The 25,990-nt window shown below is 35.5% G+C and overlaps 1 protein-coding gene across 1 annotated transcript; it reads left to right on the top strand.

The window, feature by feature from the left end:
* The first annotated feature begins 349 nt into the window (after positions 1-349).
* Positions 350-24,409, top strand: traf1 (TNF receptor-associated factor 1). Its single transcript, XM_046870276.1, has 10 exons — positions 350-625; positions 3,915-3,996; positions 5,433-5,531; positions 9,729-9,890; positions 12,905-12,958; positions 13,135-13,203; positions 13,481-13,906; positions 17,460-17,637; positions 20,639-20,787; positions 23,837-24,409. The coding sequence occupies exons 1-10, from the start codon at positions 435-437 to the stop codon at positions 24,053-24,055; spliced, it is 1,629 nt and encodes a 542-aa protein (XP_046726232.1). The 5' UTR covers positions 350-434; the 3' UTR covers positions 24,056-24,409.
* The last annotated feature ends 1,581 nt before the right edge of the window (positions 24,410-25,990 follow it).

Here is a 25,990-nt window from a genome sequence, read left to right as displayed (position 1 = left end):
GGCTTGTACTTAGACTTAGTATTTATTCTCTACAATTATGTGGACACCACTGATGTGGAGGACTGAACGCAAAAGTGAAAGTGTCAGTGTGGTTTACTCTGGGGACTTTCCGAGAGCAGGAAAGAGAATAGAATAGGTATAAGAAGAGGGGGGTTAAAAATGATGTATTCTATATATTAAAAAAAGATTTTTTCATACAAAAATCTAAATCGAAAGAAAAAATGATGATAACGTGCTCATCTTGTTACTCTGCAGAAGAGCTTAGTAAGAGCTTGTTATTTCCGTGGGGGAACCCACAGTAAAATCTAGCCGGAAAAAAAAAAAAAAACACCTAGATGACGTCATAAATTTCCCGCAGCGTCGTCGCGCTCGTGAACAGTGCCGTCACTAGTGCTCAGGTTCGCACGCGGCTGGATTGTTCGAGGCTGCGCGGAATGGCGTCGTCTCCTCTCGCGCCCAGCTCCCCGGGAGAGAACGAGTATCCGTCCGGCTTCCCGCAGAGCATCTGCGATGAAGTTCCGGCGCAGAAGTACCTGTGCAGCCACTGCGACTGCGTGCTCAACGGCGCGCACCAGAGCGCGTGCGGCCACCGTTACTGCCTCGCGTGCGTCCACTGGCTCATCAGGTAAGCACGAGCTTCACCGCCAGGGCCTGCGGGCATCACTTATTGGGCGACTATAAACACACCACCGTCTCATCATCAAGCACATCAGTCAAAACAAGAAAAACAACAGCATTATTTTCATTCTTATTATTTTACTTTTTTATTTTTTTTTCGCCAAAAGCTTCCTTTGATCCTGTTCTGGCTCATTTTTTATGTTTCTGGGGTTTGTTTTTGGCATTTTGGTCTATTTTTGACATGCAATTCTCTTATGATATTAGAAAATAATTGGATTAATAGGTACACTGATCAGACATAACTTTATGACCATTTTGTCTTCAAAGTTGATAAAAAAAAAATGGGGCGAGCGTAAGGATTTGAGTGAGTTTAATGACTGTGACGTCTAGACGACTGGATCGGAGCATCTCCAAAACTGCAGCTCTTGTGGGATGTTCCTGGTCTGCAGTGCTCAGTATCTATCTAAAGTGGTCCAAGGAAGGAACAGTGGTGAACCGGAGACAGGGTCATGGGCGGCTGAGGTTCATTGTTTCACGTAGGGAGCGAAGGCTGACCCGTGTGGTCCGATCCAATAGAAATTGCTGAAGAAGTTAACGCTGGTGACGGTCGACGGTCAGAACTGTTTCGATAGCAAAAGTCGGACCAGCACAATTAGGCAGGTGGTCATAATGTTATGTCTGGTCGGTGTGTATATCAATGATTAGTGTAAAAGGCATGCAACTTGAATCCTGGGTTTATCCAGTTTCATCTTTCTCACATCTCATAATATGACCTCTGACACAAGGTACATGCCTGATCCCTGGGTTAAAAACAAATTTCACAGTCGACATCCATGATTCAATAAATACAGAGCGCTACTATATTACTGCACTTCACACAGATCTCAAAAGACGTCCCAACCCTCCTTTCAAGCAGGGTTTCATAACCAAGGGTTAAAAAAACCCAAAACAAACCGATGCTAAACCCACTTCACAAGTGTGAAACATTCACTCTACGCAGGATTTAAAACGATAACCCGGGGTTCAGTGTACTATGAGAAGTTTTAGCAGATAACACAGTTTGGGACAACACAGGAAATTTAGGACAAATTTAGGATACTCAACTGGGTTAAGAGATATTTGTTACTTCCAACAATTACTAACTGCTTGCATTTAATGGATCACACTACATTCCCAAATGTGCATTCATGTGCTGATAAGGCTGTAGATCAAATATCTATAAATAAATTGTGTTGTCAACAAATCGTAGCAGACGAAGGACATTCGTCATGTACATCCTGTTTCTCTGGAAATGACTTTTACAGCACGCTCTGCATACTGTATACACAGCAGTATTGGGTGCGAATCAGACATTTTGTACAGATCTTGTCTTAGATTTGTCTTTTTATGGCTTCTGCATTATCTGGTTAGAAAAAAAAGCAACAAAAATATAAAAAACAGTCAGAAGAAGTAGGGGATTGAGGTCGTTTAAAATTTTTCTCCAAGATGGTTAGATAAAAGTGTACTTTCTTGCAAAAATGGACACGTTTTTAAAACGTAAAAAGATTTTTCTTGAAAAATAATACATCATTGCTTTACTGTATTTCTCTGTGATGTTTTATGTAGTGCTGTTTATAAAGACACACACACACACACCTTGGATAAATTATCAACCTTTAGAAACCTAGATGCTGCCATGTTTATCCTACAGTAGCTGCTGTGAGTTTTGGATTTCAGATAATCTGTGTGTGTTTTCTTATTGACTGTTGGACGCATCAGATTTTGTTACAAGAAGTCTCCTGTGGATTCATTATGATGGGGGGGCAAATGAAGTCAAAACTTGGCATTGACATTGTGGATGACTTCATATGGGATGTAAGTTGTAAAAAAAAAAAAGCATGCGCACGTGTGTTTACATAAAATAACTCACGCAAAGGAAAACTCACGAACGGCATTCAAAGGGGTTCCCTGCGTGTGAAATCCCCTGTGAAAATTTCACATGTGAATCATCGACAGCACAATTCAGAGATTATGCTCAGTTCCTCCTGACATCGTGAAACATATGCAAAGAGGTACCGAATGCTAAATAGAGATAAAAAAAAACAAAAAACCAAAACCAACCAAGGGTGATCCTCAAACATATTTCTGTTTCTGTTTCACTGTGCGGCTTCAGGACAGAATGCGGTACCCACGGGATCATGGTTCTTTACATTACCCCGTTTGTGTCGCCACATAATTCTCGCATAGTCATTTTTTAACAAAGTTATGGATCATGTGAAAATGTATGCGGTTCATCTATAAGGATTCGCTGTTACTTGCACAATGAAGAAATCCAGTTGTGAAAAAGTGACACAAACATCACACACTTTGTGTCTCAAATACTATATGCACAAAAGTTTGTGGACTTTTGACCATAAGATTTGTACAGTATGTGCTTTTCAAACATCCTATTCCGCATTTAGTTCCCGTTTGCTGTTAGAATGACCTCCAAACCTACTGGGTAGATGTTCCACTAGATTCTGGTGTGTGTTTGTGGAGATTTGTGTTTACTCAGCTACAAGAGTGTTAGTAATGTAGGTGATGTAGGTGAGGAAGCCTGGGGTGCAGTCAGCTTTACAATTTATCCCCAAAGTGATTAGTGAGGTCAGAGCTCTAAAGTTGGTGATCTTTCACTCCAACCCATGTAAACCATATCTTCATGGCTTTGTTTACAGGGGCACTGTCATGCCGGAACAGGTCTAGGTCTCCTAGTTCAAGTCAATTGAAATTCAATTTTAATCCATCCAAAGACATCCTACACAATTGTGTCCCTCCAAGTTGGTGGTAACAGTTTGGGGAGGAACCACATATAGTTGGAAAAGTAATAATCCCAAGAGTTTTTGTCCATTTTGTGTAACTTGTGAAAACCCTTATCTTATAGGACACCTAATCAGAACAAAATAATTAGCAGGCATGCAAATAATAATGTGTGTGATGTGTGTGGGGACTGCTGCAAGAAAAAAAGTACCGTTACTTTGGGGAACATTGACGGTACAGAAAATGACTGAAAGGTTTCCAAGAAATATGATTAAGAACTGTAAACAACTAGTAAACATCTAGAGAATAAAAAAAAACGATTTTAAATGAGGGTATTTATTTAGATATATTTGCGTATTTATGTGTCGTTTGTTTATGCCTTTTTTATTCTTTTCTTTTTTTTCTCCATTTGTTTGCTTGTCGAATGATTCAATACTTAATTTAAAGGTTATTTATCGTCTTCTTTCTTTCTTTCTTTCTTTCTTTCTTTCTTTCTTTCTTTCTTTCTAAAAAAAATACAGAAACAACAAAAATCTTACGTGCACTAAATGTAAAGAGGACCCAAACCAGCAACAGAGCCAGGACTTACTGACTCTTGACCAGGTACAGTATAATCACTAGATCATTTTTATTCTGATTTATTGATCCATTACTCTTAAGTAGCTGCTTCATCGCAATCATTGCACCTCTTAATCATGTGTCGTACTGCTTACGGTCTGTGGCTTAGTTTATTATTTATTTCATGGGGAACAAGACTACCAGAATATACCATTCACAAATTCAAAATCTTTGGCAGTAAAACAAAAAGTGTCATATATTTACTGTAAAACCAGGTATCGGTTACTTTGCGGTGTTTTATTACTTATTGCAGCTTCAGGCTCTGGCTACTTCATGCAGCAGTGGGGAGAGACCACCACAGGACCACTCCTGATATATTATTTGGATCATTCCCAGCGCAGCAGTGACTCGAACCTGATAGTAGCATCTCACATGTTCCTGATATGAGATTTATTTAAAAACACCTTGGTGTCACTGCTGGGTTGAGAAACCTTACAGAATGAACACATATTGAGTTCTAGTCTCTGTGTCAAGGAGGTGTATATGGCATGTGCATATAAAACACTCCCACTAGCATCATACACACTACCGTGTTCATTGGTGCTTTCTATAGCTTCAGGTCATACGGGGTGATGACAATATGCGCTAGTCATAATAATTTGTGTAGTGAGTGTAGTGAAGATCGAAATAAGTTCACCACTGCCAGCAAATGTGAGTATTTTCTGACATTAAGAATTTTACAGTGGAGGTGGTAATTTTGAGTATGACATCATACCACAGCCATGAAAATGTTGTGTGTACACACACATACACACAAACACATGCATTCGGGTTAACAACAGGAATGGAAAGGGAAATTTTGAGCATCGAGAAGGTGGATTCTATTAAATTCTTATGTAAATTTATGGCATCACGAAGATGCTTTAACCTAGAGACGTGTCCATAACCTAGAGTGGGGAGGAAATATGGTGGTGGAGAAATCTCGACCACATACTCATCATCATTTCTTTTCTGATCAATCTACCAATATGTTTTTTTTTTCATCATTAGCCCTGTGAGTTGCAGAGAAACTCAATCTGAAATATTAATTTAATTATTAATATTATTCATTCAAAAAAATCAATAAGCAAGTAAAACAAATTGGAGTGTTTTAACTTAAAAAAAAAAAAAACAATCCTTATTAGTATATTATAGGGTCATGACCCCTAGTTTTGGAACCATAACCTACATTACGAGTGCCTCCTGTTTGATTTTCCTTCTTTCGATTTGGATATTTGTTCATCCTCCATTCTATAGTTCCTTAGCTACTGTAATGAATGGGATTGAGTAAGAAATAACGTATGTTTGGATCCATTCCAGCTAAAGAAAACAACATGAAACAGTCAAAAATACTTACAGTCAACCGACTCGAGTTACAGAAAAATTATGAGTCACAGAATTGCTTGCCATAATTTCCCCTGTTTTCTGCTTTTTTTTTTAAGTTCTTCAACGACGCAGCGATCAATAAAGAGATTCTAGCACTGAGAGTGCACTGTGCTAACCACGGCTGTACCTGGAAGAGCACCCTGAAGGACTTTGAGGTACTTTCCTGTGTGCATAAAAAAACCCACCATGTAACAGACAACCTGCGTGATTGTAAATGGCAGGTCATGATTGAAGAGAAAATGAAGTTGTTACGATAAAGCACAATACAGCTGACCTTTACCCAGGGATCACCCAGGTTCTAAGTTTGACAATACCACAGCACCATAAAAAAGTTTTGAAGCAGATTGATTTTATTTTCATTTTCTATAACGGTAATGCTACTGTATAAACTAGAGCTTCACATAGAAGCTAAAGGGTTTACAGAAATATACAAAATGATTAATATGTTAATATTAAACGTATATAGAAGAGGTCTCCAGTTTCATTGCTTCTTCAGAAAGTTTCATGGGAAAGTTTTCTGGAAAGACAACAGTAGCATGCTGTTTTAACTTTTAGAGATAAAAGATGAGGTTGGTGAAGTAACAGCTTGTTTTATGATCGTTTAACAGGATTTAACGAAGAAAAGAATATAATATAATTAAAATAATATAAAATGTAAAAAATATTATAATTTTTATTATAAAAAATTATTATTCAATAATATTTTTTTATAATAATTTTTATTATATATTTAAAATGTTGGAGTTTTATAATCTCTGGCAACGAAGCCAGTTAAATGGCGAATGAGGCATCTGTGAAGTTAGCACTTAGCCACTTTAATCTAATCTTAGCACTGTACATAAAACCTATTGGCAGATGACAGGTATAATCAAATTATTTTCGGCTTGCCAGATCTTCCTGGTTGCCAGAACAGCTAAAATAAACGAATCAAGAAAATGTGTTAAAACAATATATTAGACACAAGTTGAGGAGAAAAACATTAATTTAAATGTGTCAACGGATCTCTACACATTATAACAGTAAACAAGGCACATATTTTGCTGAAGCCGCTTGACATTTATAGAGCTTATATGCCGTTTATCTACAGTTAAAATGCGACATGAAAAAAAGAATTTCCTGTAGAAAAGCTTTTGTTTATGTCTGGTTTTAATCTGGTTGACATTTTGGTGAGGAAAAAAAAAGATGTTTTGACTGCATTGTTTGGCTTCAGTCAAGTTGTTTGGTCTGAAACAAATCTGCAAATTTACTGTCAATGTTGTTTTGCGTTTCTCTCAATATTCCTTGTTGTAAGGGTGTTTTTATTTATTTTTTTTTTACAAATCTTGTGGGCTTCTAATTTAATTTAAACCCTGATGCAAAAAAATAATTTATTACACATAAAAAAACAGACTTCATGTTTAGTTTCTTTTCAAATCATCATTAAAATCACCTAAAATCTAAATTCCCAAACTTTTGCATCTCCTGTAAACACCTTTAACCACAACGATTTGGAGGAAATTCTAATCAGCCTTACGTTAAGTGAGAGTTTTGCTTGAAGGAAATGTTACTACTTACATATTACTTATTTTCTGCTTTTGTACTTATTATGAAGACTTTTGTCATTGTCACACATCGTCACACTCAATGTATTAACGTTTCAATCTTTAGTTTGAGTTCTGACAGTCTCACTTGTAATTTTTATTTTTTTATATTATATTTTTTTCTGCTACAAATAATGAACTAGACAGCAAACTTGTAGCCAGTCACAAGTGCTAAAAACACTAAAAAATCACCTGACCCCAATGATTTTAAACAACAGCAAGGATATGTAAAGTGATTTAATTTGTACTAAATTTATACAATATGGTTTTGGTTCATTTAGTTTATATTATTTAATATAAGCTAAATGTAAGCTAAATATAAGCTAAAAGTCCAAACATAATATATGGACATTTAGTTTAACTTTAAATCTGACACACAATCTCCCTGCAGTTCCATCATGAACCTCTAGGGGCTCTTTGGGGAACCCATGGCCCTGGATCAGAAGGCTTCTCACGCTGTTTATTTTCTCCAATTGCATACGCATTCATGAAAGTTTTTTCTATCGTGGCATAAAATACTATGTGGGAATTATAGTAATAACTGATACTGTGTTGGCATGTTTTGAGGCAAGAACAGCTACAGAGAGGGCACTCATCTCTCAAAACAAAAGAGTAGTATAGAGGCATATCAATATCAAACCGTTTTTGCATTTTATTTGCCAGGTCATTTTGTGATTAAAAAAATTATTGAAATCCAAAGATGCCGTACAGCACCTGCATTGGGAAAGCTAATGGACACCTTTCACTTTTCTGCTGGGAAGGTAGTCTGTAGGCATTCTCTCTGCTGCCCTTTCTGTAGTTTTCACATTTACATTTAGAATCATTTGAAGTTAAAGTTGAAAAAAAATAAAAAATACACTATTTCACAGTTCTCAACTCTCCTTTAAGTTTTGTAAAATTTAATGAATAATTATTTGCACTTACTGAATAATATAATTTAAGGCAAGTAGCTGAGTTTATCATCTGGTTTAAACTCAATGATTGATATATTATTTTTACTCTGGAGTTTATACTGTTCACACAAATCCGATTTTCACTCAGAACTCTAAAAGCAAGTGCTACATATACACAGTGTAAAAATTAAAGTTATTGATATTCCAATTCACAATTTTTCATTAATTTTATTAAATATTTTATTGAATTTTATTGAATATTGATGACCAGTTTGTGTTCAGAGAGATTGGCTTCCAAAATACAGAATAAAATAGTGTTTCTTCCACATAAGGGGTAAGAAGGGAATGGGAGGGTGTGATAATATTTTTCAATGTGCAGTCAGGAACAACTTGCTGGCAGTGGCAAAAGCAAAGGTGATCTAAAAGAAAATTTTAGTAAATAGCAATAAAATTGTAACATTTTGTAACAATACATTACAAACTTATGTAAACTGATGTCTACATGGCTGAATTTTTTCACCTTTGCTCCTGAAAAAACCCCAAAACAGCATATTTCATGACTTTCTAGTTAACATTACCTTAAACACTTTTGTAGTGTTAGATTTGGCACTAAGTTGTAGGTAACTGTTTGTAAGCCAAAAATATTGTCAATGTTTATCTTTTTAGTCCAGTTTGACTATTTTTGGCAGAAACATTTGGCACTGCCAAGAAATATACAGTAGTTAGCAGATGTTATATATAAACTTGTCGAACATAAGTCTAAAAGTGTAAATGTACACCAATTTCATGCTCATTTAAAATGAGGAGAGTCCAGAGAACATGTAAATTAAAGTAAACATTGCATGGCAGTATAATATTGTGTATTGTATATTTACATGTAGTCTGTTTTGAAAATGAAATGTGATATCATTTTTGTAAAAATATATGTATGTAAAATAAGGATATAAATTTGGGTCTGTTTCCTCGCTGACTGAAAGACACACAGGGGATATGGTTTAATATTTAACTGGCATGCATAAATTAAAAAAGTGGGCCTATCTTATTTCTTCATACTTTCTTAATAGATCGATCTGGCAACCCCAACAGTGAAGAAAGGTCATAAAAATGGCCATAATTAGCTCTTCCCATAACACATACAGTACCTTCAGGCCAAAATGAGAAATGAGATGTGCACTTTTACATTTGGAACCCAACCTGAAAATGAGATCTGCAAAGTTTCTGATCTGATGTAATTGGCCATTCAGGGCCTTTGAGACACACTAACCTTTTAGCTCAGCTTTTTTATGGTCTGCTGGCCTACATTACTACTAAAGGACACCACTGGAATGTGGTTTGGATATAAGAGCTGGATTTTGTGGTCACCTCATTGCACAATCCAACCGCAAGCACTTCTCCAAAGCAGTACAGCAGCTTTTTAGCTTTTTCAGTTTCAATAAATCTGCCAGTCAGAAAGCAAAGGCATGTTTCTTTTCCTCTCGGCCTACTCGTCTAGCTTCTAAAGACTTTCTCAGTGGAAGTGGACAAGCTTTTTAGATTCCAGTCAACTTTCACCATCTTTTAAATCTTTTGTCTGATTTTTTTTTATTATTTGACCTTATCTCAAAAAGTCATTTCCTTTTTTTCCTTTTGAGCTAAAAGACGTTATTCAGATGTGATTTAGTCCTGAAGTGCTCTTTGAACATAAAAAAAAGGAATATATAAAATTGACATTTTTACTGGAAAATTGGCGAATATATTCGTATAAAACTTTATCCCACTTAAAGTACCACATACATGTTAATTATCAAAACTGCATTTGCCCTTCTGGAAAACGGAAAATTGAATTGTTGCCAGCGCTATTTCTGAAATATCCTGATTGTAGCTTGTGAACATTTTGCAGGAGCATCAGAGTCAGTGTGAGTATGCGCTAATCCCTTGCAATGTTGGCTGTGGCTTGATGGTTCTAAGGAAAACTTTGGCCACTCACCTGGAGAAAGGCTGTCCCAATAATAAGAGCACATGTCCTACATGTTCCTGCCCTCTGACCCCTTCAGAACTTCAGGTAAGAACTTCTAATTTTTGTACAGTGACTCAAATAAATATTCACTCATACTTGAACTATTGCACATTATAGAGTGTCACAGGATGGAATTGAGATTTATGCAGTTGGGATTATATGGCATGAAGGTATGACTCATGATATTAAAAGGGATGGGAAAAAATAATATAGTTTGGAAAATTATTGCAAATGTATTTTCTCTTATTGCTGTGACACCCTTATATTAGTTCTGCTTCACCCTGAAGTCACTTAATCTTACATCCATTGTATTTAAGGATATGAACTGGAGCAATGAAAAGAGATTCTAACACTAATCTTATGTAAGTTTGAATTGTGTAGTTTTTGTAGAATGATCAGAATACATTATTCATTATGCCCATAGGGAAATTGTTGTTTTGCAGTTGCTCAGAGTAAAAATGAAAGTAATGATTATAGGAAAAAAAAAGTAAAATAAAATATATATGTTATATATTAAGTATAAATTATATTCATTAATTCATTTCCAATCTTATTGAAATAAACTGTATGTAATGTGTAGCACCAGTAAAACTGATGGCAGAATATTGCACGTGAAACTATTATTATTATTATTATTATTATTATTATTATTATTATTATTATTATTATTATTGCACTGAAATTATTGCACATAATTGCCCAATATATTAACACTACATAAGTGTGGCATGAAAATCTATAACTATAGTTCTATCTATAAATCTTGCACCATTTTATAGCTTTACAAGAATGTTCTAACAAACACTACTTCTATGGCACTTCTACGTAAAGATTTTTGACCAATCCCAATTTCTTTCGCACTTATTATTTTTGTGCGTTTGCCATCAGTATTGTTTTTGCTTGACCTCAGTCGGGTTACATGACCTCACGAGTGAACTGTTGCCTCCCGTGTTAATCAAAGTGCACTTTCTATGTCCGGCATGCTTCATATCTGACTGCCCAATCCTACCTCATGAAAATAAAAACCTCCTACTTCCATTATTTGTATTGGGTTTTGGAGAATCCTAGTCTTGAACCACACCAGTTTGTTAATCCTTATTTAGGATTAATGGGATATAAGGAAAACTGGGAACAGATGTGTAAAATCTAAATGTCAACTTTGGTTCCATTGATATTTCATATTTCTGTTGGGTTGCTTTAGAGAAAACGCAAGTGCTGAGCCATAAATAAGGAAGCGACAAGCAAGTCCCAGGAAAATACCTTGTGTCTCATAGAAATAGGAAATTTAGATTTAAAAAAATGTTTCAATTTGATTTCATTACATTTTAAAAGGGCTGAGTTTGCCAATCCAGGATTACTGAAAGTCACCAAGCTGTTATTGTGGTTCATGAGCAAGGTCATTGATCTGTTCTTCTTCAGGAGCATCATGACCCTGTGCTCTGACCAACCTAATTAAGCAGCCAAAATGTACAAAAATACTAATGTGCTGCACTGTATGTATACATGTTTATGTGACAATAAGAGAAAAATTTGCACTTCAGTTCATATCCGCATCCTAGCGGCACAACCATCATTTCTAATGGAGCGGTTGTTTGTTATGAGACGGTTGCATTATTTATAATGTGTGCTGTGCAGTGCTGTGTAGAATCCCTACGTTGACTTGTGTGTTGTATATTGCAGTAGGATTGAGATGTTGTAAAGTTGCAGATGTGTATAAATTCAGGTCAAGAATCAGGAGTCAAAACATAGATGGTCACCATAGTTAAATTCGAATGGTTGAAGGTAGAAATGAAGGCAAAGGTCTGAAACAGAACATTACAAATAGATTAAAAAAACAAACAAACATTTATATATATATATATATATATATATATATATATATATATATATATATATATATAAATATGACCCAGACTCAGTGCACATTTTCCAGCCGTGTCTGGAGCGTTAAAGAAGACAAGAACCTCGTGTCAAAAACGTCTTTAGATTTCATGTGAAATTAGCAGGATTGATCATAGATCAGTGTGTAGGTGTTTGTTTTTGTTGTGTAGCTTGTTGCATAGATAAAATCAGATTTTGTGTTTGATTTTTGATTCAAAAGAATATCTGAAATAATAAATTCAATAAAAAGGACATGGAAAAAAAATTATGGGATGCTTTGTAATGATTCCAATGTTTGGTCAATATTCGAAATCGTCACAAATTTCAAAGATTAGTTTAAAACATCACTTTAATCCAGATGTTCATTATATTCTTTTTTTTTGATGGGGCACCAATAAATGTGTCCACATCTGCAGTTGTATATGAGGAAGAGAATAGAATATAGTACTATCTTGAGAGTTTTCGAAAACACAGATATTGCCTGCCCTCATAGAGTTCTCGCCTTCGCAGTAGCCAGACAAAGTTTGAGGGGTAGTGTGCCCTTGGTGAAACCCCTGTGGGTGCCTGTAAGCTGTAGAATCTCCAGAGCCATATTTCTTCTGCTGTCATGCAAACTGATCCTGGAGCTCAGGGACATGGATTAGAGAAGCAAAAGAGGAAAGATGTAATAATAGGTTTAAATCTCAGAAGTCTGACACTGATTTAATCTACACTTAAAGAAGACTTTAGACTTTCAATGACTAAAACTTTTTAAAGGGATTTTAAACAGAGAAAAAAAAACACATATTATATATATATATATATATATATATATATATATATATATATATATATATATATATAATAATAAACTACTTTAATAAAAACAAGACATTTTAATGTCTTGATGATAGATAGATAGATAGATAGATAGATAGATAGATAGATAGATAGATAGATAGATAGATAGATAGATAGATAGATAGATAGATAGATAGATAGATAGATGGATGGATATATTATATATGAATATATAAGTATATATTATATTTTATATATAAAAAGAAGAACAGTACGGTAAATGAATTCCTCAATTTGTCATCACTGGTGTACTGTTAATGGAGCGCTAAACAGCGGTAGTGTATTTTTGGTGAACATTTTGAAACCAGTGAGCCCAATTTAAGCTTTTTTTCTTACAGAAGCATGTGTGTACCAGTGACAAGAAGGCCACGAAAGGAGAAAAACGTCAAAAGGTGAAAATAATAATAATAATAAAAAAGTAAAAGTTCAGTCAGTAATGAAACGTTAATTTCTACGTTTTTGGGTGATAACATTATATGACGCGTAATGAAAAGGCTTGGATTGTATATGTATATTGTATATGTGGGTGTATGCCTAAGATTTAGAAAGATATTTGTTATTTTTGCAGGATAATAAGCAAGGAAATACCAAAAAGAAAGAGGCGTGTGTCTTCTCTGACGTTGGGTGCACATTTAAGGTAACTATTAAAATGATCAGATTATGAGCAAGCACTGATTTCCCTTATTATTTAATTTAGTTAATTAGGAAACTGTGGAATATTCTTAAAGGTGCTGTAAGTAAAAAGTTTAATGGGTTGATAGACCTATAATAAGTATGTTATTACAACAATGCATTTAAAATGTTTCTGTGCAATTAATTTGACTAGTTTGTTTTATTTTAGACTATGTTTTGCAATTTTTATTTACAACAGCGTTAAACATGAATAAAACTGACGGCTTATTTGGTTCCTTCAGGGAAGTGTGGAGAAAGTGCGAGAACATGAAAACTGCAGTTCCGCTGTCCACCTCCAGTTAATCCTCGAAACCCTCAGGAGCATTCGAGTTTCTGTTCCCACCCCACCTGAGAGGAGTGTGCACTTCCCAGGCTTAGATATGCTCCTCCACGGCCAGAGCACACCTTCCGTGAGTGCTGAGTCAGCTGATGATTTAGAGGTCGACGGAGGCGACAGAGGAGGGAACGACATGGCACTCAGCCTTCACGATGACCAGGCTGAGCTTGAAGTGGGGCAGCAGCTTCATGCCCTTCAGCAGAGGCTGCAGATCATGGAAAATATCATCTCTGCACTTAACCGTGAGGTGGAGAAAACCCAGGTCACAGTGGCAGCCATTGACAGAGACTCCCAGAACAGCATGCAGCTGGTGGAGCACTTGGGGAACATGGTATGTCATTTAGGATTATCATTTATGTGCTTTGTTTTAAATTTGACGTGATTTCTAAAGGACAAGTCGGGTCAAATGTTTTGCTTAGGCAAGCTTTAAGGGATTAATGCATTGATTGTAGCCTTCAGTATCCAGTGGTGGACAGTAACAATACAGTAAATGTAATTCATCCTGTACTTAAGTAGCTTTTTTCACGTATTCTTACTTTACTGAAGTATTTCCATTGGGGAGACTTTTACTTTAACTTCACTACATTTCAAATTCAAATATCGTACTTTTTATTCTACATTAAAATCTCAACTGGTCAAACACGATTGCACGCTCTGTTTTAAACTTGTTTCCATTGTCGATTGCTGGTGTCTACTGATCATCAACATACAGTTGAGCATCAGTTGAAGAGGAAGAAGAACATTTTGAGAGGAATAACTGATGAAAGAAACTACTGACTCGAACTCGCCACAACACCTGTGGCCTTAGTTTTGGGCTCATAATAATTCTATTCGATATCAATCAGCGTTTGATTCATTAATATCATTCTATTAGATTAATGTGTTAAGTGTAACATTTCAGTCCTTTTACATAAAATGTGTTGATTAAGCAAAGAGTCTTGTGACAACAATGATAATAGGAACATCATAGCCATAATAAATCATAGTACTGTAGTAGGGCTGCTGCTATCGATTATTTTAGTAATTAAGTATTTTAATGAATATTACATCGATTAATCAAGTAATCAGATAAGAAGTGACTTTTTCTTTATTAAAAAGCAAAACTTAATAAGAGAGAGAAAATAAGACGGGTCTCTTAAACTGAACAAGTCGTTTTTTTTTTTTTTTATTACTTTTTTTTTTTTGATGAAATCGCATAGAAGAATATCTGTGAAAACTGAACCCATTGAGTGCATTTAATAGCGATATTACATTAAAATACAAATACAGTGGGTTTAAAAAGTCCCTCCGCAGTGTAGAGTAGGTTATGGGAAAATATTAGTTTAATGAAACTTACAATTATTCTCACTCGCGTATTTATTGATTGAATCTCGCACGGTATCACGATGTGGTTTTACTCGAAAAAGCTACTTGAAATTTTCCACGCTCTAAATCCGTGTATTTATCGCCAGCTTTAAAACCGTGCTCCACACGGCCACTGCTGAGGGACCTCTTAAACGCACTGTTTATTTGTATAGAAATTAAAATATAAAAATCGATTTCAAACTACAGAAATCCCCCGCTTTACCGAGGTTGGAATCTCACGCCCCGGTTTATCGCGGAATTGCATTTGCCACATAACTCATTAGTTTGGCTGATTTTCCCGGTCTCTCGCAGATAGCATGATAGACCAAAAAACTTATAGGGAATTGTTTTTATTGAGTTTTATGTTGAAATAATGAAATGTATTAATTAAAATATGATTTTTAATTATAAAATTAAGTAAAATTTTAATACAGTACAATACTGTAAAAATAAAATAGCGTTTTTGTGTTGCTGTCCGTTTATTGCGTTTTTTTCGTTTATTGTGGCGATAAACGGGGGGTTACTGTACTTTAAAAACGGTAACCGCACTGTATGGCGTTTTCTTTGTTTTAGTTTGAAATGATCCCAAACTTTGGAACCTTTCTGGCGTTTTCTTTGGCCTGAATCTTCTCCTCATCCCTTCGCAGTTTTCTGCCTGTTCCTCCGTTTTTCGTTTTGCAGCGTCTTCTGTGTTACCTGTCCAGAGTGCGCCAGAGTTTAGCAGGCGGTGTGTCAGTAATAATGGTCCGTGGGAAACACAGGGCCCCGTGTTTAGTTAAATCAATGAATTTTTGTAATTGAATTATTTGAGGAATTGTTACAGCCCTTATAGGAACATTATAGCCATAATCAATCATTGTACTTAAGTGATTTCGAAGGCAAATACTTCTGTACTTTTACTGAAGTGAAAGTTTAAAGAAAGCACTTTTACTGAAGTAATATTTTACCCAGTGTATCTCTACTTTTACTCAACTACGTGATTTGTGTACTTCGTCCATCGCTGTCAATATCAAAGAAATATGGAATTATAGCTTTGCTTTGCTATACTATATCACCAACTAAACCAATGTAGCATAAATTGAATATCTATTTATTTATTTATGACAATCTAGCATTTCCTCTATATCATAATTCCGCCACTGTTTCTCGTTGCATTTTGGCTTCCCTCATTTACTAATTAGTTTCAACTTTCCTTTTGTTTAAATTGCAGCCTAACGTGATTAGACCCCATTGCAGAACACCATTAACGGATTTCTCTCTTGTTATCTCTTGCTGAAAGTTCATTAAGAAAGCCATAAACCTACCAAAGTGCTTCATATGAAATACCTTATCTCATTCCTGTAGCACAATTAACGGATTAAAGCGTGCGGTCTTCTCATTGCTGTCACGTCGAAGCGTTATTTCATAATCAGGGTGAAATCTGTGAGTTTGTTGTTTCGCCTTGTTGCGCATTTATGAGAGTTTTCCCTCTAATATAACGGGTATGATGATTATACAGTAATGATATAATGATAATCACCTACCAGCTATTACAGTCAAACATTTGGAGACGTGGATTCTTTATTATTAGAAAATCTTGGAACCCGCTTGGTAAGGTAGATGAGTATGGTGAGGTCAAACGTGTGCTTGGACCATCACTGAAGGCACGAATAGTAAAAACAATAGGTTACATTTTGCCTGCTATTTACTCATTAGGCAGGAGTTTATTTAAAAGCATGTTTTTAGTACAAAATCTATTCAAAAGCGAATTAGCAGCACTCAGCAGAACAAATGGCCGGTCAGGACATTTTGGGTAAACACAGCCCCCCCAGTTCCAGGAAGTAAATTTATGTTTGTTTTAATTAGGAAGCAGTTTGACTCCGTTGCAAATTATTGTTACTGGTAATGCTAATTAGTTTAACAAAAGCTGCTCTGGCACCTGTGCGCAACACAATCATCTCTTCCTGCTCTTTCATCTCAATCAATAATGTAAATAGTCATTACAGCCATCAAAATCCTTTTTTTTCCCCTGTAAAACAAACAAGTTCATTATTTTCGTCCTGTTTCCGGTATGGCCGTCGTTCTGCAAATAAGATGCACATGTGGCTGACTATAAACTAACCATATAACATATAGAACGCAATTTAGCGTGAAACATGCTATAAAATCATTTCGCTTGTTTGATTTACATTTCCCGTAGACATAAATGGAGAGATTATTTATTCGGGACTCCTGTGGGTCTCTATAATAGTATCAGCGGGCGACTTTGTGAGTCTCGGCCATGAGCTCGGAGCGGTTAGGTGATAAATCCGTATCATTATCGCAGGCAGCCTGTTATCGGTCCGGAGATGTGTAGCTTTAGCAGGATTATATCCTTGCGTCGACGGTGTTCATTTCAAGAGCTGGTACTCATTGATAAGATCACAGTGCAGTGGAAGAGTTCAGGGTTTTTTATAGCCAGTGTATGGTAAGTGTGTTCAGTGTAGGGTTTCAAAAGCTACACTGGATTTGAGGAATGTCCCGTTTGACAGCAGAGGCCTGGATCGTGTTTTGTTTTTTAGATCGCAGAGCAGCAGCAGAGAATGATCCGGAAAGACATGCACATCGCGTCCCTGCAGCAGAGCATCAATGCGCAACAGGACGTGTCTTATGATGGCACGTTTCTCTGGAAAATCTGTGATGTCAGTCAGAAGTTAAGAGAGGCAGCCACAGGGCAAAGGAGCAACCAGTACTCACCAGGTACACACACACACATAATAAATTGAAAGTCCTCTCTGACATTTTCTATAACGTGCTTGAAAATAGCCTTGGCAATGGTGTGCAGACTGAGAAAATGAGCCAGTGAGCTGGGGGTGTACACACCGGGCCCCAAAATCAGCCGTGTAAGTCATGTACTGTAATATGCATTCGAACTAGACTTCCACAACCATGGTCTTTTCTCTTCCATTGAAGCACATATACTATTCAGTATTTTTGCACACCGAAGAATCACACCCATATGAGCCTTAAAGAGTACCTTTAAATGATACTATGAGCAAAGTATTCCACATTTAGTCCCATTTTGCTCTTATTCCCTCCACTCTTCTGAGAAGATGTTTTACTTGATTTTGGCGTGTGCTTGTGGATATTTGTTTTCATTCACCCCAAGGGTGTTAGTAAAGTCAGATACTGATGTAGGGGAGATGAGGAATCATGGGGTGCTTTCAGTGTTCCAATTCATGCCAAAGGTGTTCAACAAGTCAAGTTCAGATCTCTACAGCAGGCCTTTTAAGATTTTCCATTCCAGCCCATGTACACCTTATCGTCATGGAGCTGACTTTGTACACATTGACATGCAGAAGTTTTTATCTCCTAGCTCAAGTATTTTTCAACATTGCTAGCTTGTAATTATTGTGCTAGGATATGTTCAGTATTCAGTGTAACCCTGCCCAGGAAAAAGCACTTTCTGAAGTTGAATGAGTTTATACAGTTTGTCGTCGTGTGCTTCTAGTCATTATGGGAAGAGCATTCCTGCCTTTGTTATCAGTCCAATGTGTTTCAGACAAATGCCTTATATTAGATTTAAAAGGTTTTGTTATTTAGAAAAAGAATGACTAGAAAGAAAATGTTTAATTTTTCCATTTATATGTGGATTCAAACCTTTTGGTCTAAAATATAGACATTCCATGCTTCAATGATTTGCTAAATTACTGTATTTAAAGTGTTTATTTTTTTTTTGTCCAGTGTGTGTTTTGTGCTCAGTCAGCATTTAATTTTAAATTCATTTTTTTAAATAGTTAGCACCAGATTTAAAACAGATCAGATTTGGCGAGTGCGTGTACAACATCCATCCATCCATCCATCTATCTATCTATCTATCTGTCTGTCTGTCTGTCTGTCTGTCTGTCTGTCTGTCTGTCTGTCTGTCCATCTATCTGTCTGTCTGTCTGTCTGTCTGTCTGTCTGTCTGTCTGTCTGTCTGTTTTGTTTATTCATAACTATTATTATATTAATATAATTATTATTATTGTTATTAGTAGTAGTAGCAGTATGTTAGACAGTGCAACATTTTTAGGAAAATGTGAATGCAGTCTTTCTTTCTGCTGTAGATTCTGGTTAGAAGATTTTGATTTATTTCCTGTAATAACACTGCAAGGCAAATTTCAGGTTTATATTGATGCACTCGTTCTAACATGTCGTAATTTTTTTATATTAACACAGGAACTTGCCAGAAATGTCAGATGCTGCATGCAAACAGTTTTTAAAAAGTTATTTTTACAAAGACAGTCAATTAATTATTGAAAAGGAGTACGTTTTCTACAAGGCCATGATTCTAAACGTTTATTAAGTTTGATGTTAATTAAGATTATTAAGCTTTTTTGAAGTTTTCTGTCATTTAGTTGTTCAATTTTTCTTGTTAACATGACAAGCTGTACTACTAAACTAAACCAATTTAGTGCATTTAATTTCCATATTACATCAAAATACAAATATATTAATGAGAAATCATAAATAGAAATATATAAATACATCTCAGATTACTCTAAAAAAAAAGTAAACGCACTGGACAGTGTTTTCTTTGTTTTTGTTTGAAATTATCCCAAATTTTCAAAATGACGTTTTTCTTTGGCCTGAATCTTATGGATGCCTGTTTGTGGCACATAAAAAAAAAACTTCTTATTCCGACTTTTTTCCTTGCAATTCTAATTTAATTCCTAAGAATTTTGACTTTATTTCCTGTAAACATCCAACATTTCTGGTTCATCCGCCGGTAACCATGTTGGCGGCCTACAGTTTGAAGCTGTCGGTGTATGAACGAGGCTCCTCTGCTTCTTCTGTCCTGTTCAACCTCCTCCAGAGCTGATTGTTAGACAGAGTTCTATCCAGGGATCGGAGGCTCAGTTTATTACCATGCGATTCTATTGACTGTAGCCCATTTCATTTTCAATGTGTAAAGCTTTCTGGTAGTACAGTGGGGGTGACGCTGCCCGATTGGCTAAGCCAGAATTGCGAGAAATAAAGTCGGAATTAGGCAAACCTTTTTTTTTATGTGGCAGAAACAGGGTTTAAACAGAGTTTAGCAGGTGGTGCGTCAGTAATAACAGTCCGTGGGGAAACGCAGTCCTCCGTGCGTAGTTTAATGGACTAAACAAATTTTTTGTTTTCTTGCCACAGTGACAATGCACTAAATCTAGTTTTTATTTGATATGTTTTTTTATCCCTGGTGTTGTGTATGATTTTAAGTTTAATAATAATAATATTTTTCAAAAAATGCAAAGTGCGAGGCGGAGACTAAACAAACTAAAGTTGCAGTCCTGAGGGGAAAAAAAAAAAAAATAAATAAATAAATATATATATATATATATATATATATATATATATATATATATATATATATATATATATATATATATATATGTACACACACACACACACACACACACACACACACACACGTATAGACATGTGTATATATACGTATGTATGTGTATATATATATATATATATATATATATATATATATATATATATATATATATATATATATATATTAAATATAACTTTGAAATGATAGAATGACGATTCTTTAACGAATTAAAAAAAGGTACAGTGTTACGAAATGTGTGTATTGTGTAACATTATTAATAAAGCACTTTGGGACATTCTGTCTTGGAAAAAACTTCGAGAATATAAGTCCAAACAAGCAAAAACGTTCACATAACAGGTATAAATACATTGTGCTCTGTCTGTGTGCTTTCAGCTTTCTATACATCCAGGTACGGATTTAAAGTGTGCATGCGTCTGTACATGTACGGAGACGGAGTGGGAAAAGGGACGCACATCTCTCTTTTTTTCGTGATTATGAAAGGAGAGTATGACCCACTTCTCTCATGGCCTTTCAAACACAAGGTAAGAATGAATGATTGTCGCTCAGCACACAATAACCTGCAACTTACAAATGATGTATAACCCCAAAAATTCAGACACTGTAACTAGAGCTCCAGACAGGATTATTCAGATTTTCTTCACTGGACTCTGTTCTCTGGATCTGGAATAAAATCCTTGTTGCTATGGCTGCAGTTGACACAGCAAAACAGGTCGATATGTTCTGGCACGAATGCAAACGGATTTGAAGTGACGGCGTCCAAAAAATACAGACCGCAGTGGAAATCAAATTAAAATGGAGAGATCGTCTTGTCAAGAATATCACCATCACTGTATATTTCGGGACCTCAGAATTATAAAACGTTTTTAATATTTTCAGCCAATGCATTCTGTAAGAGAGAGAGATTTCAGGCGTTTTTTCTGAATTTAAATCAGTCTACGTATGGGGATATTATTGGAAAACTTCGGAAAGTGACAGATTTTCCTGCAATCTGTTTCTCCACAAGTTCTAGTATTTTAAAATCCGCTTTTGCTGCCGCAACAAAAACGTTGCCTTTAAACACTGCATAATGTCGACATGGTGCTGCTTCGAGGCCTGAATTCATGTGAGGTTATGGATATTTCATAGAAGACTGCAGTATGCTTTTCAGGACAGAGAGAGAGTCTGTAAGAGAAAGACCATTTTTCATGGCTATAATCTCGCATACACCATATGGTCAAAAGTATTGGGACAACCTGACTTTTCAGTCTTAGATTGAGGCACACAATTGTATATGATGTCCTTGGATGCGGTTCCTTATCTTGAACTAGGAGACCCTGCACAAAGCCAGCTCTATGAAGATATGATTTAAATGAAAGTTAAGTGGAAGATCTTGAAAGGTCTGCTATCTAGCTCTCACCTCAACCCTGCTGAGCACTTTTGGGATGAAATGGAATGCTGCCTTATAGCTGAATGATCACAAATTTCCATGACCACACACCAAAATCATCTAGAACATCACCCAGAAGAGTAGAATGGGATGTTTGGAAAGCACATGGTCCGGTGTCCACAAACAGTTGTCCACAAGATAAAATCTTAATAGTAAAAAATTGAATGTCATTCATTAATAAATGACACATTAAATAGGTTTAAAACAGACAAAAATAATCTATTAGTAATCAAAGTAACCTCAATCGCACCTCAATCGATCTTAATGACATTTTGATTGGACCGAAAAGGATTTTTCAGCACGTGTGTTAATGCTTACGGCTACCGATTCACATACAGAACATGAAACCGAGATAAAACACATACCTGGGACAGACTGCAGATCATTGATAATGCATTGCATCTTCTTCTTCTTCTTTCGGCTGCTTCCATTAGGAGTCGCCACAGCAGATCATCCGTCTCCATACCCCCCTGTCCTCTACATCTGCCTCTTTCACACCAACTACCTGCATGTCTTCCCTCACCACATCCATAAACCTCCTCCTTGGTCTTCCTCTTTTTCCTCCTTCCTGGTGGTTCCATCCTCAGCATTCTCCTACAGATATACCCCATGTCCCTCCTCTGCACATGTACAAACCATCTCAATCCTCCTCCCTCACCTTGTCACCAAAACGCCCTACATGACAGTCATTAATAAAATAAACAGAGGTTCAGGCTGATGCACACACTCCTCGTTATATCATCACACATTACACAATTTTGACTCGACTAACACGACTAGGAGCCGACGGTAAACTTGTGTGTACATTAAAAGTTTAGATTTGCGCTCAAAAACAATCCAAACACAGTCAATAAGACGGAGCAATCATCAAGCTTAGTAGCAGCGAGGCTTCATGAGACTGCTGCCGAATATTTGTAAAAGTATTTTTACCGTACAGCATTTATTCACACCTTCCTAAAGCTTTTGCCCAATACGGTATATTTTTTATATATGGCAATACGGCAGGACCATTTATTAGTGCATTTGGTATCATCTCCTCACAGATTCTTTATTTTATTTGGTGTAAATGTGATGATAGATGCTATGTGCCTGCACAGGAGTTTTCTTTAGAGTATGCGTAATACAATCAATGAATATTACAGTGGAATTGCGATGTTTACGGTACGTGTAATCGGATCGAATTGATTTGGCAACCGGAAATGGCCGCATTTAAACATATCTGTTATGATCATTAGAGCCTCTTTAGTTGTGTGTTATTCTTTAAATAGAGATTTTATTGGTGTTTAAAAGTATAAACACAACTTTAAATATAAAAAAAAGCTTGTATATAAAACCTGTAAGTTATTAGATAAGATCGAATGCCCTGAGCAAGACCTTTATAATACAATAAAGTTGTAGCAATACAAGAATAAAGTCATAGCAGTACAACACAAATTGGAATTATTTTGAGAATAAACTCGAAATTACCAGAATAAAGTCGAAATTTTGATCATAAAGTACAAATATTTGTATTAAAGGCGTAATATTTTGAGAGAAATCACAGGATTGCCAGAAACGTTTCGCTGTTTTGCATAAACTGGATGTGGAGGATTTGGTTAAATCCTACTTCAGGTTAGGATTTCGCAATGAGGAAATTCATTGTCTCATGTAAACACATTTGGACTTTATTTTGAAGATGTTGCGACTTTATTCTCGCATTGCTCCGACTTTGTTGTCGTAATTTCGAATTTCTTCTCATATTGCTATGACTCGATTCTCGTAAGTTTTACTTTTTTCTCAAAACCTTACGAATTTATTCTCATATTGTTACGACTTTAATCTCTGAAGCTTAGATTTATTTATTTTTTTTAATGTGGCACTAAAATGCCGTCATAGTTATGATTGGTTTATTGGCAAAAAAATAAAAAATGTGAAAAAAGATTTTTTTTTTTTTTTTTGGGCCTCAGATTTTAAATAGGTTTCCTAAAATACCATACAAAACCTCTTGCTTATATTTGGCCAACTATGTAAAAATAACTTTGCTCTTGAGTCTTGCTTCCTATGGAGCTCTAGGACTGATTCTGATGTTACTTTAAGTGAGACAGCAACACAGCTTCCTATTCACCTACAGTCTGATGTGACGACGGCCTTCTCCCTCTTTCTAGGTGACTTTCTTCCTCATTGACCAGAACCAAAAAGAGCATGTAATCGACACCTTTCGTCCTGACCTCTCGTCCGTGTCGTTCCAGCGGCCCGTTTCTGAGATGAACGTGGCCAGCGGGTGCCCTCTCTTCTGCCCTCTGTCCAGGCTTCGATCTCCGAAGCATGCGTACTGCAAAGACGACACACTTTTTATCAAGTGTGTGGTGGACCCTTCATCCTGAATGATGAGGATGTTGAGGAAGAAGGGACTGAGGTCAGGATGAGCGGGCTGCTCCTGCTGAAAGTCCGACTTCCACAAAAGTGCACTGAACCATCCTTTTGTGGTGGTATATAAATGCTGCATAATGTTGACATGTTGTAGGTTGAATTAGGGTCTAGTTATAGAACTAGTAGTAGAACTATTTTGACGGGTTTTTTAGTTTTCTATATAATGCAAAAATAATAGGACTGACTTTATAGAAGTATGTGATTTTACAGAAAATTTCTGAAAAACAAAAAAACATTTTGAGGTAACTGTTATTTAGCAGTGAAACTAGAAAATCATATTGTTTAACCTAAAAAAAGTCATAATTCAATCTCTGATACAAAAATAGATTATCAATGGAGTCGTTTTTAAAGGAGGCGCCGCAGTTCTTTTTTAATTAGAAAAATTGAAAACATTGTCACAGTATATACTGTATATGTATATATTAGGGCTGTCAATCGTTTAAATATTTTGATCGCGATTAATATCTTGATTGTCATGAGTTAACTCGTGATAAATCGCAACATTCGCCTATTATTATCTGTTCTAAATTTACCTTAAATTTATACTTTTAAGTTTTATATTATAAATATATATTTATATTATACGTTTTAAAATACTCTAATCAACATAGGCATGGACAAAGATAGATATTTTATAGAAATATATGTTTATTATTAGAAATATTCTTGTAAATGTTTCCACGTAATTGTGGTGTTTTGATTTCTGTAAATCATCAGGACACCAAATGGAACTTTTGCTTTGTTTCCACACAGACGGTTTTAATTGCCGGATTTCGGTGCTGATTTGAGACATCAGTAAAACAAATGCTTAGTGATTCAAAATGATATTTTGATGGAGTTTAGATATATATTTTTTTATCTGAGTTAAGAAAGGATGTCGTGAATAAATGTGTGTCGCATTGAAGGTTTGAATTTTGCCTCTTTTATATTTATTTATTTATATTTTTTATAAAAACGGTCAAACGACAACGTGTGCTGCATCAATCGCACGTTGATAGAAATTTGTGCTATTAAAACGAATTTGCGTTAACAAGTTAATTTTGACAGCCCAAATATATACATATATTAACTTTTTCATATTTGTTCATGAAATATGTGGAGATAATTTCGTATTTGCATGTTTAAATCTGACGTCTTCATTTTTTTATTTTTTTGCTACCTTTTTAAGAAAAAAGTTGCTTTTGTTGTATATAATATTATTTGCATAAATGCAAAAAAATAAATAAACAGAAGATATTTTACTCAAAATTGAGGATTAATTCTTTTTTTCACAATGTTTTAACTTCTTATGCTCCCTTGTATTGTTGACGATGTTAGAGTCACGTCCAGATGTGATGCTGTGAATCATTTCAGGTGTAACAGTAATGTTAATGAAGAAATAGCTGTTGTGAGTGTTTGCATGTTTTGTTTTCCCAATGATGCTCCATTCAGTTTGGATCATTTGGCGTTAGTTACGATTAACATATGACGATATTCTGACAGCATTGTGATGTCCAAAGTTTTAGAAACAGTTAATCTTTGATCGTTTTTGTTACACAAACGCATGTTCCTTTTATTAATATGCAACAAAGTAGGTAATTTATCATTATGGAGATTCACTTTGACCAAACTAATATATACATGTCCAGTTGTTCAACTTCTTATGTTGTTCTATTTCTTTCTGACCTCAGATTGGGCATGCTATTCCATTATAGATACCACTCCAGCCCACTATTTACTCTGTAAATAATGCTAACACAGCTGTGACGTCTGATTTGATGAAGTCGGTTCCGATTAATAAAACTAATACTAATAGCTACTAATAATTATGTAATCATTATTATGATTACTATTATTATTATTACCATTGTTAACAAAAACAACAATAAAAATAATAATAATAGTAATAA

The sequence above is a fragment of the Silurus meridionalis genome, chromosome 17, assembly GCF_014805685.1.
Source record: "Silurus meridionalis isolate SWU-2019-XX chromosome 17, ASM1480568v1, whole genome shotgun sequence".
In the NCBI taxonomy this organism is placed as follows: domain Eukaryota; kingdom Metazoa; phylum Chordata; class Actinopteri; order Siluriformes; family Siluridae; genus Silurus; species Silurus meridionalis.
Note: the sequence above shows the minus strand (reverse complement) of the source record. Positions and strands in the feature narration are given on the sequence as shown.

Coding starts and splice junctions, on each gene's coding strand:
- traf1 (XM_046870276.1), top strand. CDS start 435: ATGGCGTCGTCTCCTCTCGCGCCCAGCTCCCCGGGAGAGAACGAGTAT. Junction 13,204..13,480: donor ACGTTGGGTGCACATTTAAG/GTAACTATTAAA, acceptor TGGTTCCTTCAG/GGAAGTGTGGAGAAAGTGCG. Junction 17,638..20,638: donor GAGCAACCAGTACTCACCAG/GTACACACACAC, acceptor GTGTGCTTTCAG/CTTTCTATACATCCAGGTAC.